We start from the raw sequence: 15,754 nt of genomic DNA, 5'->3' as shown, positions 1-15,754 counted from the left end.
AAGCAGGCAGATTTTAGAATGGTGCAGGAAATACAGGGTTATAGTTATGGGTGATTTCAACTTCCCTCATATTGACTGGCACCTCCTGACTGCAAGGGGGATAGATGGGGCTGAATTTGTCAGGTATGTTCAAGAAGGATTCCTGACACAGTATGTGGACCGGCCGACGACAGGAGAGGCCATACCGGATCTAGTTCTGGGTAATGAACCTGGTCAGGTGGCAGACCTCTTGGTGGGGGAGCATTTTGGTGAGAGTGACCACAACTCCCCTAGGTTCAGCATAGCTATGGAAAAGGACAAAAACAGACAAAATGGGAAAGTGCTTAACTGGGGAAGGGCTAACTATGAAGGGATGAGGCAGGAACTAGCGAGAGTAAATTGGAAACAGATGTTCCAGGGTGAAAGCACGGAAGTAATGTGGAGGAAGTTTAGGAACCACTTGTGCTGGGTTCAGGATAGGTTTCTTCCACTGAGACAAGGAAAAAATGGTAGGAAAAGGGAACCCTGGCTGACAAAACACATGAGGCAACTCGTTAAGAGGGAGAAGGAAGCATATGTTAGATATAAGAAGCAGGAAGCAGGAGGGGCTCATGAGAAATATAGGGTAGCCTGGAAGGAGCTTAAGAAAAGACTTAGGAGAGCTCGAAGGGGGCAGGAGAAGGCCTTGGCATGTAGGATTAAGGGGAACCCCAAGGCATTCTATGTGGATGTGAAGAACAGAAGGATGATAAGAATGAAAGTGAGGCCGCTAAAGGATAAAGAAAGCAACATGTGCCTGGAGACGGAGGAGGTTGGGGAGGTCCTAAATGAATATTTTGCTTCAGTATTCACAAGTGAAAAGGACCTTGATCAGGGTGAGGTCGAAATAGAACAGACCTGTGTGCTGGACAATGTGGAGATTAAGGAAGAAGAAGTGTTGGATCTTCTTAAAAACATCAAGATTGATAAGTGCCCAGGGCCGGACGTGTTATACCCCAGGTTGCTGTGGGAAGTGAGAGAAGAGATCGCTGGAGCAGTAGCTATGTTCTTTGAATCCTCTTTGTCTGCAGGAGAGGTGTCAGAGGATTGGAGAATAGGAAATGTAATTCCCTTGTTTAAAAAAGTTAATAGGGAGAATCCTGGGAACTATAGACCGGTGAGTCTTACGTCGATGGTCTGCAAACTATTGGAAAGGGTTTGCAACTCTACAAATCTCTGGTGAGACCACACTTAGAGTATCATGTTCAGTCCTGGTCACCTCATTATAGGAAGGATGTGGAAGCTATGGAGAGGGTGCAGAGGTGATTGACCAGGATGTTGCCTGGATTGGAAAACAAGTCTTATGAGGCAAGGTTAGCAGAGCTGGGACTTTTCTCTTTGGAGCGTAGAAGGATGAGAGGGGACTTGATAGAGGTCTACAAGATTATGAGAGGCACAGATAGGGTGGATAGCCAGTACCTGTTTCCCAGGGCACAAATAGCAAACACCAGAGGGCATATGTACAAAGTTAAGGGAGGGAAGTTTAAGGGAGACATCAGGCGTAAGTTTTTTACACAGAGGGTTGTGGGTGCCTGGAATGACTTGCCATGGATGGTGGTGGAGGCTAAAAGATTAGGGGTATTTAAGAGCCTCTTGGACAGGCACATGGATGAAAGAAAAATAGAGGGTTATTGGGTAGTGTGGGTTTAGTGCGTTTTGTTTAAAGGAATATATGGGTCGGCACAACATCGAGGGCCAAAGGGCCTGTACTGTGCTGTAGTATTCCAGTGTCTAGTGTCTAGGACACAGCGAGCCTCCTAATGCATTTTTTAATGACTGAAGCACAAGACTGAGAAGCAAGGATTGATCCTTGGAGCAAACAATAAAGGGACACATTAATAATGCAATACTGCATAACTGGAAAATGAAATTCTGATCTACTCTGTAACCAAGGGTATTGTTTCTACGGTGCCTTGGTAAGTTTCATAACAGAACAAAGATATCTGTAAACATTAGTCAGATAATCTGATCCAGCAGGAATTATGAGCTGAGGAAAGGTTAGAATAAATGCCCCACAAGAAGTTCTAAGAAATTAATTTCCAGAAATAAATCTAATACCTAAAGGATCATAATGTTTGTGTTATTCTGAGTAAAAAGTATAAAGCAAAAATTACATGTCCCGAGGGCATTTTGTGGATTGGAAAACTCATCAGGTTGTACAGGCATTAATGTAACCAGCATCTCCTCCATTTTAACACGGATAGAGTTGACCGGAACACTTTGGATATTGTTCATGTAGCTAAATGAAGTAGAATGTTTCAGTGAGGGTACTTCTACTGAACTGCAGGCTGACTCCCACCCATTTCCCAATGATGTTCCTTCCTTGTCCTTCACCAAGTGCCTTGCTTCCTCCTCCCAGGTATGTGTTATACTCCAAGAAGAAACCTCCTGATGCACCAATACCTGGGAGAAAGTAATACCAGGGGGCATAATGCTAAAATAAGGGGCATAAATTTAAGGGGGGGGGGATATCAGAGGTAGTTTTTTTTTAACATGGAGAGTGGTGGGGTGGTGGTAGTGCCAGATAAATTAGGGCCATTTAAAAAATTCTTGGATAGGCCCATGGATGAAAGAAAACTGGAGGGAAATCTATACATTTATTTAGAGACACAGCATGGAGCAGCCCTTCCAGCAACCCACCTATTTAACCCTAGCCTAGTCACGGGACAATTTACAATGACCAATGGACCGACTAACCAGTACTTCCTTGGAATCTGAGAGGAAACCCATGCATTCACGAGGCGGACATACAAACTCCTTGCATATTACGTTAGAATTGAACTCCAAACTGTTAACCACTATGCTACCGTGTGGCCTGTGGCTGTGTAGGAGGGATGGGTTAGATTAACCTTGGAATAGGTTAAAGAGTCAGCACAACATCATGAGTTGAAGGGGCTATACATTGCTACACTGTTCTGTCTTCTAAGCACCACTTGTTGTAGAATTCAGCACTTTTTAAAATTAACAATATCCCTGTACCATTTAAATCAGTAACCAGTGGAGACCAGTCAATTGCTAACATCTAAGCAATTGATAATCTTTTCAAGTAGGATTTGGTAAAAATGTCCTTCATAACTTCTGAATGTATGTTTATCAATGGGATTTGGGAAACAGGGAGCAGACAGATTATTGATGTCTAATTTAACAGAGCTGGTTAGTCGGTTTCAATTTACCTTTACAAACTAAATGACATCATGTCTCTTCAGCTTGAACACCTATGGCCCACACAGACATCGAATACCCTCGTACCATTAACAATACAGTGGCAAGCAAACTCAATTCAGACAATTATTGTGCTTGTCCATATTGCTATCTGTATCTCACTTGGCATCCACAGTTTCAAAGTGCTGAATTCTGCAGCCCTGGATATTAATTAAGGTCATTGTTAAAATCAAGGAATGCTGATATCTGAACACAAGAGTTTCTGCAGATGCTGGAAATATCTTGTCTCTACTTCTTTCTCCTATTAGACTCCTCCTTCAGCCATTTACCTCCTTCACCTATTCCTTCCCAGCTTCTTACTTCAAACCCCTCCCCTACCAACCTATCTGTCCCCTCACCTGGTTTCACCTTTTATCTTCTAACTTGTACTCCTCCCACTCCCCCCATCCTTCTTTTACTGGCATCTGCCCCCATCCTTTCCAGTCCTGATGAAAGTCCTCAGACCAAAAACATCGGCTATTTATTCTCCTCCATAGATGCTGCCTGACCTGCAGAGTTCATCCATCTTTTTGTGTGTGTTGCTCAATGCTAATATCTGGCCGGATGCAGAGGACTATTGCAGTCTCTAAACATTACAGTACAATAAGAAGGATTTCTGAACAATTAGAATTATAATAAATGAATTAATTAATTATAATATGTGCCATGAAAACATCATGTTCCCCGCATTATATCTCATCTGGCAAATTCTTGCCCACTGCATATTTCTTTTCTTCATTATAGACCCATAAATCCTCCTCACAACTCGTCTGAAATCTCTTTTGGTTAACTTGGTTGCTATGCACTTGTTCACTTCAATGCATTTACTCTAGATTGTATATGGATGAGGTTCCAGCTCTGACCTTCTTGGGATTACACTTATACAGCTCGTCAAATGATCCATCATCCTCATTCTATTTTAATTATTGGTTAACCCATCCTCTAGCTTTACCAAAAATTCCTTGCAATATGATTGGTTCTTAACTTGTGCCATATTTTTCTCATATGGCATACAAATAGATGTCTTTAGAAATCCAAACATATTGCATTTTCTGATTCCATTTTGTCTTCCTTACTGGTAGTATGAGCAGAAAGATGAGCACGCACACTAAAAACAGAATACTGCAGTGCTACATTTATTCTATCCTGACTTATGGAAGTGAATGCTGGACCATTTCTCCTGCAATGGAAAAGAGACCAGAAGCAGCTGAATTATGGTTCCACAGGAGAATGTTAAGAACATCATGGACCACACACACACATCAAATGAAGAAGTTCTCAGAAGAGCCCAAGCAGTTCGATCACTCATACCAACAATAAGAGAAAGACAACTCAGATTCCTAGGACACATCATGTGGAAAGATGAACTAGAAAAACTCATACTCTCTGGAAAGGTTGAGGGGAATAAACCTAGAGGAAGACCTCGGCTTATGTACATCAAAAGCATAGCCAGGTGGTTACACATTGAGGAAAGTGTAGATCTATATGGAAAACCATGGTCACCAAAGTCTGCATCGGATATGGTACCTAGACAGACAGACTGGTAATATCTTCAATGAACTCTAATAAATTTAACAAATGTGATTTCCATTTCAGAAGTTTATGTTGAGGTGTTATCAGCCTTACTGCTTGGGGAAAGTAATTGTCTTTGAATCTGGTGGCCTCCTTCCTAATGCCAGTGAGACAGATAGTCCATGAGCTGGGCGGTAGAATCCTTCGTGATGTTATGTTCTCTTTTACAGCACCTTACCATTGTAGAACCTTACTGCCTGCTTGAGTGTAGTCTTAACTAATCAATAAAAGCAAAAAAAAACAAGCCACATCTGAAGATCAGCTTATTTGGATGCTCTCTACTGTGTATCTGTAGATTGACTGCCACAACCACGGATTTGGCAGCACAGTAGATACGGTAATTCTGCTCGAGAATATGCACGTGTCAGCTCATTATTATTTCGTTGTGATAGTATTTAACTTCATTCACTCCATCGTAGTGTTTGTCGAGACTTGGACACAACAAAGCTTTTCTGCCTGTCTGCATCCTGCCTTGCCTGAGAAATTGGACTGTCGAGTCAACTGACTCTGAAGACTAGCGGTAATCATTTTATTCTTAGTTGTTCTTCTCAGCCGCTTTGTTTTCCATTTGTGAGTTTTAGTTAACGGCCCTGTTTGGCCTAATGTTTATTGTATTCTTTTTCCTTTAATACTGTTTGCATTTTAGTCTGTGAACTATTGACCTGCTTCAGTGTCTGTCACTCCACACTTGGGCCATATCCGAACCTGGGGTGACACTGGCATGTGAATAGATGTGCAGAATCCAGCTCTCTTCAGCCTCCTCAGAAAGTATAGGTGAGCTTTGCTGATTGTGTAGGGTGTGTTCTAGGACCATGAGAGATTGTGTGAGATGTGCAAGATGTGTAGGATATAAGTTAAATAGTTGTCGAAATCAGTTTTAGTTTCTGTAAAAAAAAGAGATCAACTCTTCTGGTCACAAAAGAGAAAATCTGCAGAGGCTGGAAATCCGAGCTTTTCTGACGACATGAACTTCAGTTCTAATAAAAAAAACTGGATTATCCTTAAAAAAATCTTGGATCATTTCTATAAGTTAGTTGACATGACACAGGTGGAACAAATACAGCACTCTGCAAAAGCCTTAGGCACATGTAAAAAAATCTGTAAAGTGAAGATGCTTTCATAAATAATGAAATGAAAAGTTTCTAAATATCCAAGAATTTACTATAAAAGGCAGTAAATAGTAAAACAAAATTAAATCGAATGGATCTTTGGTGTGACCACCCTTTGCTATTAAAACTGCAACAATAATCTTAGGTACAGTTTAATAAGAAAATTGGATGGTAGGTTGTTCCAAGCATCTTGGAGAACTTGCCACAGTTCTGTTGCAGATTTTGGCTGCCTTGCTTAATTCTGTCTCTCCAGGTATTTCCAGACAGCCTCAATGATGTTGCAATCAGGGCTCCGTGAACAATCTGAAACCGTATAAAAAAATCTAGGGGTCCAAGAGTTTTGCACAGTACTGCGCAGTACTGTATTTGTTTTATTTGTTAACAAAACCTGTCAAGAAAGAATATGTGGAAGTGGAAGCATATCATACATTTTAATACAATTATCAATAAAACAAACAGTAGTGCTTGCATCAAAACAACAATGGAATGCAAACTAGAATAAATTATGCAAACACATTTTGATCATTTGCGAATGTCCTTTGTGTGACATTACTACTCAAAAATATCAGTCACATTTAAAAAGTATCTGCATGAACACTTGATGCAACATAACCCTCAACACCACAGGCCAAGATCCAGAAGTGAATCAACTGACTAGTTGTCTTTCGGTCAGCGTGAAACACGGCCAAAATTGATTCTTTCTATTCTATAAATTTTTAATTCTATAGGATACAGATGCATTAGGAAAGATTTGAAGAAATGTGAGAGACATTGAAACACTTTTTTTTAAAAAGGTGATATAAGTAGAAAGTGGTATTAAGCTAGGAGAAGGCTAGTTCAGAGTATATATACATGCAATGATTAATTGAGACAAGTGGTCCATTTCTCTGGAACACAACGAAACATCAGAGACCATTACGCAGAAAAAAAACTATAGAGTTATAAACACAAGAGATTCTGCAGGTGCTGGAAATCCCAAACAACACACAGAAAACGCTGGAGGAATTCAGCAGTTCAGGCAGCGTTTATGGAGGGGAATAAACAGTTGACGTCTCAGTTTGAGAACCTTCGTCAAGACCCATTCTGCTTCAGAAGGAACCTGTGTGGTCAGTCAGCTTTTCGTATTGGTGATAATTAAAACCTACAGGTTACTTCAGCATATTTAGGTAAGTGAGCAGCAGGGCTTTGCAGAATAGGAAGGTAAGGCTTGAGCCCATGGTCATCTGCATTAATTGGTTGCAGCTAGTGTGGACAGCAGGCTGCTACAAATGGCATCAACATGCACACAGCTGGAGCTGAAGACCAGAAATCCTACTAGATCATGTTCCGATACGGGCACAACTCTGCCGTCGAGGACATCTTCAAATGGTGGTACCTCAAGAAGATGACATCCATCAAGAAGGACCCTCACCATCTGGAACATACCCTTTTCTCATTACTACCATCAGGAGCCTGAAGACTCACACTCAATATTTTAGGAACAGCTTCTTCCCCTCCACTATCAAATTTCTGATCACCTCATGAACACTACCTCGCTATCCCCTTTTGCAAGATTTACTGGTTTATTACAACTTACAGCGATTTTATGTCTTGTAGCGTACTATTGCCACAGAACAACAGTTTTTATGGCATACATATGCCAGTGATAATACATTCGATTCTGATTCTGCCTCAGGAGGAAGTAGCTGAAAAGGTCATTACCAGTGTCAAAAAAAAGACAAAATGTCTTCCCTATTCACTGCCGCTTGGTAGGAAGATAATGGTGAGGTCTGTACCTGAAAGTTGTAGCTCCATGTTGCTGTTTATGAGGGTGGCATTGACTCTGCCCGAGGAAGTGTTATAACTCGTGACTGTCAATGTCATGGGCTGCTTCTTTCCTTTGTAATTATAAGATCCCTTCCAAATATAGTACGGAGCAAAGACATCATCTGGAACTGAAAATTACAAATATTTTGGTAATGTATCAGAAAATATAAAATGTTAAAATGCACGATGAAAGATATGGGAATGAAACCGGATGGGGCACATGGGGAAAAGAACAAGTAGAATCAACAATTACACAATATAAAATATTCACTTCACTGGACTTTGTTCAGAATATCAAACTAATTTGTGGTGTGCTGCTACCTATCCGCCTTCCCTACACATGTTGAACTCCCTCACCATTTTATACAATTCTTTGTGGTATGACTACTTGGCACAGACTAGATGGGCCAAAGAGCCTGATTTTGTGCTGTAGCGTTCTATCATATGTAGAATAAATATGTTTTTTCAAAGCTTTTTATACCAAATCTTGTGCATATTAGTGCAAAAGAAAAAAACACACAACTTTCCACTTTTGAAACAAAGTATTGTATATTATGGTATTGGGGCTAAAATCTTAGACTTTGTGTTTGTGTGTGTGTGCGTGCATATGTGTGTGTGTGTGTGTGTGTGTGTGTGTGTGTGCGTGCATGCGTGTATGCGTGTATGTGTGTGTGTGTGTGTGTGTGTGTTTGTGTGTATGTGTGTTTGTGTGTGCGTGCATGTGTGTGTGTGTGTGTGTGTGTGCCTGTGTGTGTGTGCGTGTGTGTGCGTGTGTGTGTGTGTGTGTGTGTGAAGTAACATTTCAATACAATGTCCTTTAATGAACCATGGATAATGTGGCTTCTGCAAATAATACTGGCAATTAGGCACTAAATTACACAGATCTGCAATGGTTTTTCACAGTTATTGAGGACAGGATTGAGAATGACCACATTAATTTCATTAGACTCTTCTAACTGGATAAAAGTAGTTCTTTATCATATTACTTAAGATTAGATGTTCAATTCAATAATTCATTTACTTTAACACAGTAATCTATGTACTTTCCACATCTAAAAATACTTTAATTCTAAATTCCATAAAAAATTGATTTCAATAAAGAAAATGTGAATTTGAGTTACAAGTATGAGGGCTGTTAATTAAGTTCTGTCTTCAGGAATCTCCCTAAATCAACAAATCATAGATATTACAGGGATGCACCCAAATGGTGGGTCTTCTTGTCAAGGAATCTACTTTGCCCTTTAATGAGCTCCTATCTTCTTTGTTAAGTATAGTCTTATGCCCTCAATATTCCTCGAGGATCGTATTTGCCTATACTTGTCGATAGGCTTTCTTTATTTTGAATGAAACACACTGTATAATTTAGGATAGTGTGCTGTGCCCTGTCTTTAAATTTCAGAAATTGCAGCGGTCAAGCACAATATGCTGTTGCTGTACACTAGGGTGCTTAAAAGGTCGAGCCGAGATGGATTTTAAATCAATTAACAATTAAATAATTTGATACCGAAACTAAATACAGAAGACCCGAGAAATCACCTGTTGTTGATGTCTCACGAGGCAGCTGAATATGTTAACTTTTATTGAAATCAACCTACCGCTTAGTTTGGGGCTTGGCGTTCCAATTGAAGGTCTGTTGCTTTTCTCCGATTTCTTTGAACCAGCTATGAAAATAACAAAAAAAGTATGAAGTGACAGAAACATTCATACATTTATCAACACATTCCATGGAAGATCACCAGTTTGTTCATTCATACTTTAGCAGGAGATCAAAGGGATCCGAGTGAAGCTGGGCAAGCGTCTACATCAGAAGTTATTTCGGATTTTCTCCTAAGTTAGAGAAGATAACTGTGAAAAACACACAGAAATGTAGATGTCCCACTCAAATAACATGATCTAGCCACTTCTGGTTTTCTCGTGAGAAGATGCCTTCATGTCACTCTTGAGAAAAGGTAGGGAAGTACAAGATGATGACTCTAGTGTAAAAGATCACCCTTGTGGCTGGTGAAGTCCTACACATTGTACTAGATTATACATCGATATAAGGGCAGGCAGAAAGTCAAAACTCTGTTGCCATATGAAGGAGGTGCATTCAATTAAAAAGTAAAAATAGATGCAATATATGGTACCTAGTAGCATCGCTATCTACAGTACTATGCAAAGGTCTCGGGCACATACATATAGCCAGTCTGCCTAAGACTTTTGCACAGTACTGAAGTAATTTTATGTATTGCACTGTACTGGTGCCGTAAAAAAGAATAAATTTCATGACATAGGTGAGTGACGATAAACTTGATTCTGATATGGGTCTCTATTGCGGAAGGAAGGAAAGTGGGAAGGGGGCAAGGCGAGAGGAGAAGCATGTTTGGGAAAAGGGGAAGGGAGAGGGGAGGGGTCAGAAAGCAGCAGAGAGACATTCTGTAAATGTCTGTAAATTCTGTAAAACAATAAACCAATTGTTTGGAATCAGATTATCTTGCCTGGTGTCTCAGCGCAGAAACGACTGCACCCGCACCATTTCCATCAGTCCCACCCCTGCATTCCACCTGTCCCATCTCTCCCACCACTGCCATTTCACCTGTCCCACACCTCTCCCACCCTTGCATTCCACCTGTCCTATTCCTCTCCCACCCTTGCATTCCACCTGTCCTATACCTCTCCCACCCCTGCATTCCACCTGTCCCACACCTCTTCCATCCCTGCATTCCAGCTGTCCCACACCTTTCCCACCCCTGCATTCCACCTGTCCTATACCTCTCCCACCCCTGCATTCCACCTGTCCCACACCTCTCCCACCCCTGCATTCCACCTGTCCCACACCTCTCCCACCCCTGCATTCCACCTGTCCTATACCTCTCTCACCCCTGCATTCCACCTGTCCTATACCTCTCTCACCCCTGCATTCCACCTGCCCACCTCTCCCACCCCTGCATTCCACCTGTCCCACACCTCTCCCACTCCTGCAATCCACCTGTCCCACACCTCTCCCACTCCTGCATTCCACCTGTCCCACACCTCTCCCACCCTTGCCATTCCCATGATCCTTCACTCCTGCCAGAGTTACAGACTTGCTCTCTGTTCCACGTTGAGAAATACAGTACTGTGCAAAAGTCTTCGGCAACACCCGAGCTATACTGTATACACGGGCCTAAGACTTTAGCACAGTACTCTACACTATCCCAAGTTATGCCAATCTTCAGTTTACCCCAGGTCAGACTCCTTAGTACTATATTTACTTAGCACTTGCTCCAACTCATTGCAGCTCCTCTTTAGGAGCTGATTGCGTAGTGTTAACTTCAGCTTACCACATGCAATATCAACCCACGCTGATGCATCCAGCCAATTAATAGTATTGCCATGATCATTGGAGTTATAATAGAGGGTAGGCACCAATGCTCATAGTGTTGCCTGTATCACAAACAAAGGACAGGGTCTAATGCAGGACAAGTCCTGCTGCTCCCATTTACTGAAGTTGACGGTCAATCCTATGATGCCGCTACTAATCAAGAAACTATCAAACTACATTTTAAACGTACCAAATAACTTGGCCTCCACTGCCGTCTGTGGCAATGAATTCCACAGATTCACCACACTCTGGTTATATAAATTCCTCCTCATCTCTGTTCTAAATGTTTATTGTGTTTTCTATCCTATGAACTGTCATTCTTGTTATTTCCTTGGTGCTGAGCAACTGCTTTTTGTACCAAGGATGCCCTTTCTTCAAATTTGCTTTAGTATTATATGTAAGAATATACTTAGCTTTTAAAGAGACTAAAATTTTCCGATGGGACTTAATATCCTATGATTTTTTTTCTCTAAAAGCATAAAAGAAGAAATGAAGTGGCAATTTGGAGCATAACACAAACACTAACACAATGTAACAGCAATTATCTCTTCTTGAATTGAATCTGTATGGAACATCGAAAGGTGTGTTACTCAATAAAAGCTTTAAACTTCCTGCGCTCAATTGGTCACAGAAAACAAGTCTTTTCAAAATCATTTGTACCTTGACAGATGGGTGCCTTTCCTGTCCAGGTCCCATCAGATCTGCAGGCCCTGTGTTCTGATCCTCCAGCTAAATAGAATCCAGGCTGACAGGTGTACAATAGGACGTAACCCAGTGATGGAAGATCCATCCCAACCACATTGGTATGAGCTGGAGTCTCTGGTTGTTTGCAGTTGTGTGCTGCAGAAAAGAAGACTGTCTTTGAGCAAGGAATGGAACAGCAAAATGTCTCAGTTATAATGCTTATAGATAGTGGTTCAAAACGCACTGGGTGTAGCTGGCTGACCGTTCCCTGGTAATTAAGCCACACATGGCTAGACCTGTTCGTGCATGACAATTGGACCTGGTGGAAGCCTGATTGATGACAGTGGAAAATGTCTGCCTGAAGAATGCATGTGGCTACATATTTTAGCTTATTCTCCCATTCCCATTTTGATAGGTTTGTACATGGTCTCCCCTACTATAAATGATGAACATACTTATATTCTGTCTGGGTAGTCTTAAACCATTTTCTCTAACTTCCATTAATTTCTCCCCCCTTCCTCCCTTCCTTTCTCCAGTCCCCACTCTGATTTCCCTCTTACCCTTTCTCTTCTCCGCATCTGCCCATCACCTCACTCTGGTTACACTCCCTCTTCCCGTTCTTCCATGCCCTCTTCTAGTAGATTTCTCCATCTTCAGCCCTTTACCTCTTCCACTTATCACCTCCCAACTTCTTTCTTCATCAAACCTCCCCTGCCCACCCACCTTTCCCCTCACCTGGTCTCACCAATCACCTACCATCTTGTATCATCTATTTCCCCCTCCCCCCCAACCCCCACCTTCTTATGCTGGCTTCTGCCCCCTTCCTTTCCAGACTTGATGCAGGGAATTGGCCTGGAAACATTGACTGGTTATTCCCCTCCATAGAAGTTCCTCCCTCCTTTCGTGTGTGTCACTCTTGATATTCAGCATCTGCAGAATCTCTTGTGACTTTGATTTTAAATTCTTCTTAGTTTAAATGCTTTCATTTATTTTCAGTGTTTCAATGTGCCTTTAATTACCCACTTTTAATGTCAACAATTTAATCAACTTAAGTTGTTAATGCCATTTTTATCAGTTTTTAAATGTCTCCTGCTGGCCCACTCGTTGCTGAGACCTCACTTCACCTTACCATCTTACTGTGAAGTTGGCCCTCCACAAGCAGAGCAGACAAGAGTATGGATTCTGTCCTCCTCCTATTAGATTCCCCCTTCTCCAACCCTGTATCTCTTTCGCCAATCAACTTCCTTGCTCTTTACTTCATCCCTCCCTCTATCACCTGTCACCTGCTGTTTCTCCTGCCTTTGAAATCTTGTCCTCATCTTTTTTTCCCCAGTCCTGCTGAAGGGCCTTGGCCTGAAATATCGACTATACTCTTTTCCATAGATGCTGCCTGGCCTGCTGAGTTCCTCCAGCATTTTGTTTGTGTTGTTCAGACAAGAGCAGACATGTGGCAGGGACAGGAGGCAATTTTGGCCTAGTTAGTACTGTTTCAGCAACTTACATCCATGCACTGGAGTGTACACTGTCTCCAAGTAAATTATTGAATACACACTCAGTGGCCACTTTATTAGGTACACCTGTACACCTGCCTGTCAGTACAAATACCTAAATGGCCGTTTATGTGGCAGTATCTCAATGCATAAAAGCATGGAGACATGGTCAAGAGGTTCAGTTAATAAGATAGGTCAGAAAAAAAGGCCTGACTGGTTCAAGCTGACAGGAGAGTGACAACAACTCATGTAACCATGCATTACAACAGCGGTGTGCAGAAGAGCATTTCTGAATGCACAAGACATTGAATCTTGAAGTGAAAGGGCTACAGCAGCAGAGGACCATGAAAATACACTCAGTTGAAACTTTATTAGGTATAAATAGATGGTGTGTTTGGCTAAAGGAATATAATTCCGGTAGAGGTGTCTTCTGCTGTAGACTAACATCCAACATTCAGCTGAAAATAAAAAGCAAATTTCTCTTCCCAGAAACAAATGTGAGAAATAAACAATATTTGGAAGAACATAAAATCTGAAAATACTCAGCAACATGTATGGAGAAACAGAAATTAGGTAGTCACTCCTTCCCAGGAGTGTAAGATACTAAAGGCAGTCAACATGAAGAAAGAAACTAAACATGACTTATGACGTTAAGGAACATTCCATTCAGGACTTTGTACTCAGGATCACTCTCTAATATCTGCAAGAACTCCAACATGACACAACTCACAATACCTTTCCTTTCTCAGCTATATTCAAAAGGGACAATTCACTCTACGGAACCCTACGTTAATCTTTGTCCAGTCATGGCCCCCTCTGGTTTTCTCCTCTGGCCTCTGAGTTCCAATCTTCCTGCTCCCTTCCCTAAGCACCACCCTATGAGGAACATTCCTATCCTTTCAAAGTACAACCTCCAGTCACTATCCAGGAGCCTCAATATTACCAAAAGATGAAGTGATGAATTAGCCTTCAACCTTGTTGCAGAGTAGTCACTGTACACAGTGTATTCTTCTCAATATGGAGGAGAAATATGATACAGCTTTGACAATCAGGTGTTTCCAGTCATCTTGTACACTGCATTTCTCTTCCACCAACCAGAAAATGGAGAATGCCATTCTATTGTTCAAGAAGTGTAGCAAGAAAAAGCCATGGAATCAGTGGTGGGCAGGTTACTAGAAAGAATTATAAGGGGCAGGATCTATCAACATTTGGATAGACAAAGTCTGATTGTCAAGGCTATATTTGTGGGAAGTCATGTTTGACAAATATTTAGACTTTCTTTGAAGAAGTAACCTAATAGGGTGGATGAGAGTAGTATAGTAGATGCTGCTGGCTTGAACATTTGTTAGATCATCCTGAGATTTTCATGCACAACAATCTCTAGAATTTACAGAAAATTGTGCACAAAAATCATCCGATAAGCAGCAGTTCTGCGGGCCCTGTTAATGAGATAGGCCAAAAAGGAATGGTCAGATTGGTTTGAGCTGACAGGGAGTCAACAGTAATTCAAGTAACTACAGTGGTGTGCAGAAAAGCATCTCTGACTGCACAACACATCGATCCTTACAGTGGATGAGCTGCAGCAACAGAAGACGACAAATGTATGTTCAGTGATCATTCCTGTACCGAATAAAGTGGCCATTGATGAGGCCACACTTGAAGTACTGAGTACAGTTTTGGTCAACTGTTATTGTATAGCAAACATTCTGTTAAACAGGAAGGAGTTCAGAAAAGATCTAAGGATTTTGTTAGGACAGGAGGGCCTGCGTTACAGGGAGAAGCTGACCAGGCGAGGTCTTTATTTCTTGGAATGCAGGAGAATGAACAGCAACCTTATAGAAGAGTTTATATTTATAGAAGTCTTTGATAAAATGGATGGTCAGTGTTTTCTGCAGAGCAGTGGAGTCTAGAACTAGGAGGCACAGATTTTGGAAAATTTAAAAAGAACCTGAGGGGCAACCTCTTCATGTAGAGGGTGGTGTGTATATGGAATGAGTAGCCAGAGGAGGTGGTTGAGGCAAATACCTCATTTAAGAAGCATGTATGTACTTGGAGGGGCAGTGTTAGGATGTACTCTGGAGATATGGTATATAGCAAATATTAATTTCAACCACAAACAGCCTTCAGTCCTGAACTTGGATTGTAGATTAAATTTTAAATGTAGCCCAGAACAATGGCATTCTTGGAACTGAAGACTGGAGTCGACTGCAAACAAAAGAACACTCCATTTGACCTCAGATGCCGGCATATGCATGAATGCAGCCCATAGAAAGTGGGGACTAACATACGTTTCGGGTGTCAGTATGAAGATCGAGGTGTTTGAAAATTACATGTAATTTAAAGGAAGCATTGTAGATACATTGTAACTATAGAATTATCCAGCTGTTACCTTTGCTCTTTAGTGTATAAAAATGCCACGTAATATTGAATCAGCAGGCCTCTTCTTCCAAGAGTGCCTCTGGTATTATTCCTGCTTTTTTGGTTGGAAAAAAAGATCTTTACATCCACCAGCTTCAGTGTCTCTCCAGTGA

At 41.4% G+C, this 15,754-nt stretch overlaps 1 protein-coding gene across 1 annotated transcript in view; it reads right to left on the bottom strand.

Annotated features, from left to right (window-relative positions):
* Positions 1 to 15,754, bottom strand: part of csmd3b (CUB and Sushi multiple domains 3b) — a 2,134,893-nt gene that overhangs the window by 31,287 nt on the left and 2,087,852 nt on the right. Inside the window, exons 64-66 of the mRNA XM_072277417.1 lie at positions 11,710 to 11,889; positions 9,302 to 9,367; positions 7,676 to 7,834 (exon numbers count right to left, since the gene is read on the bottom strand). Of these exons, the coding sequence (XP_072133518.1) occupies positions 7,676 to 7,834; positions 9,302 to 9,367; positions 11,710 to 11,889 (405 nt within the window). The remainder of the gene's footprint in view (positions 1 to 7,675; positions 7,835 to 9,301; positions 9,368 to 11,709; positions 11,890 to 15,754) is intronic.

Source organism: Mobula birostris, chromosome 1 (assembly GCF_030028105.1).
Source record: "Mobula birostris isolate sMobBir1 chromosome 1, sMobBir1.hap1, whole genome shotgun sequence".
Classification (NCBI taxonomy): domain Eukaryota; kingdom Metazoa; phylum Chordata; class Chondrichthyes; order Myliobatiformes; family Myliobatidae; genus Mobula; species Mobula birostris.
The sequence above is the reverse complement of the archived record's forward strand: the minus strand, read 5'-3'. Positions and strand labels throughout refer to the sequence as shown.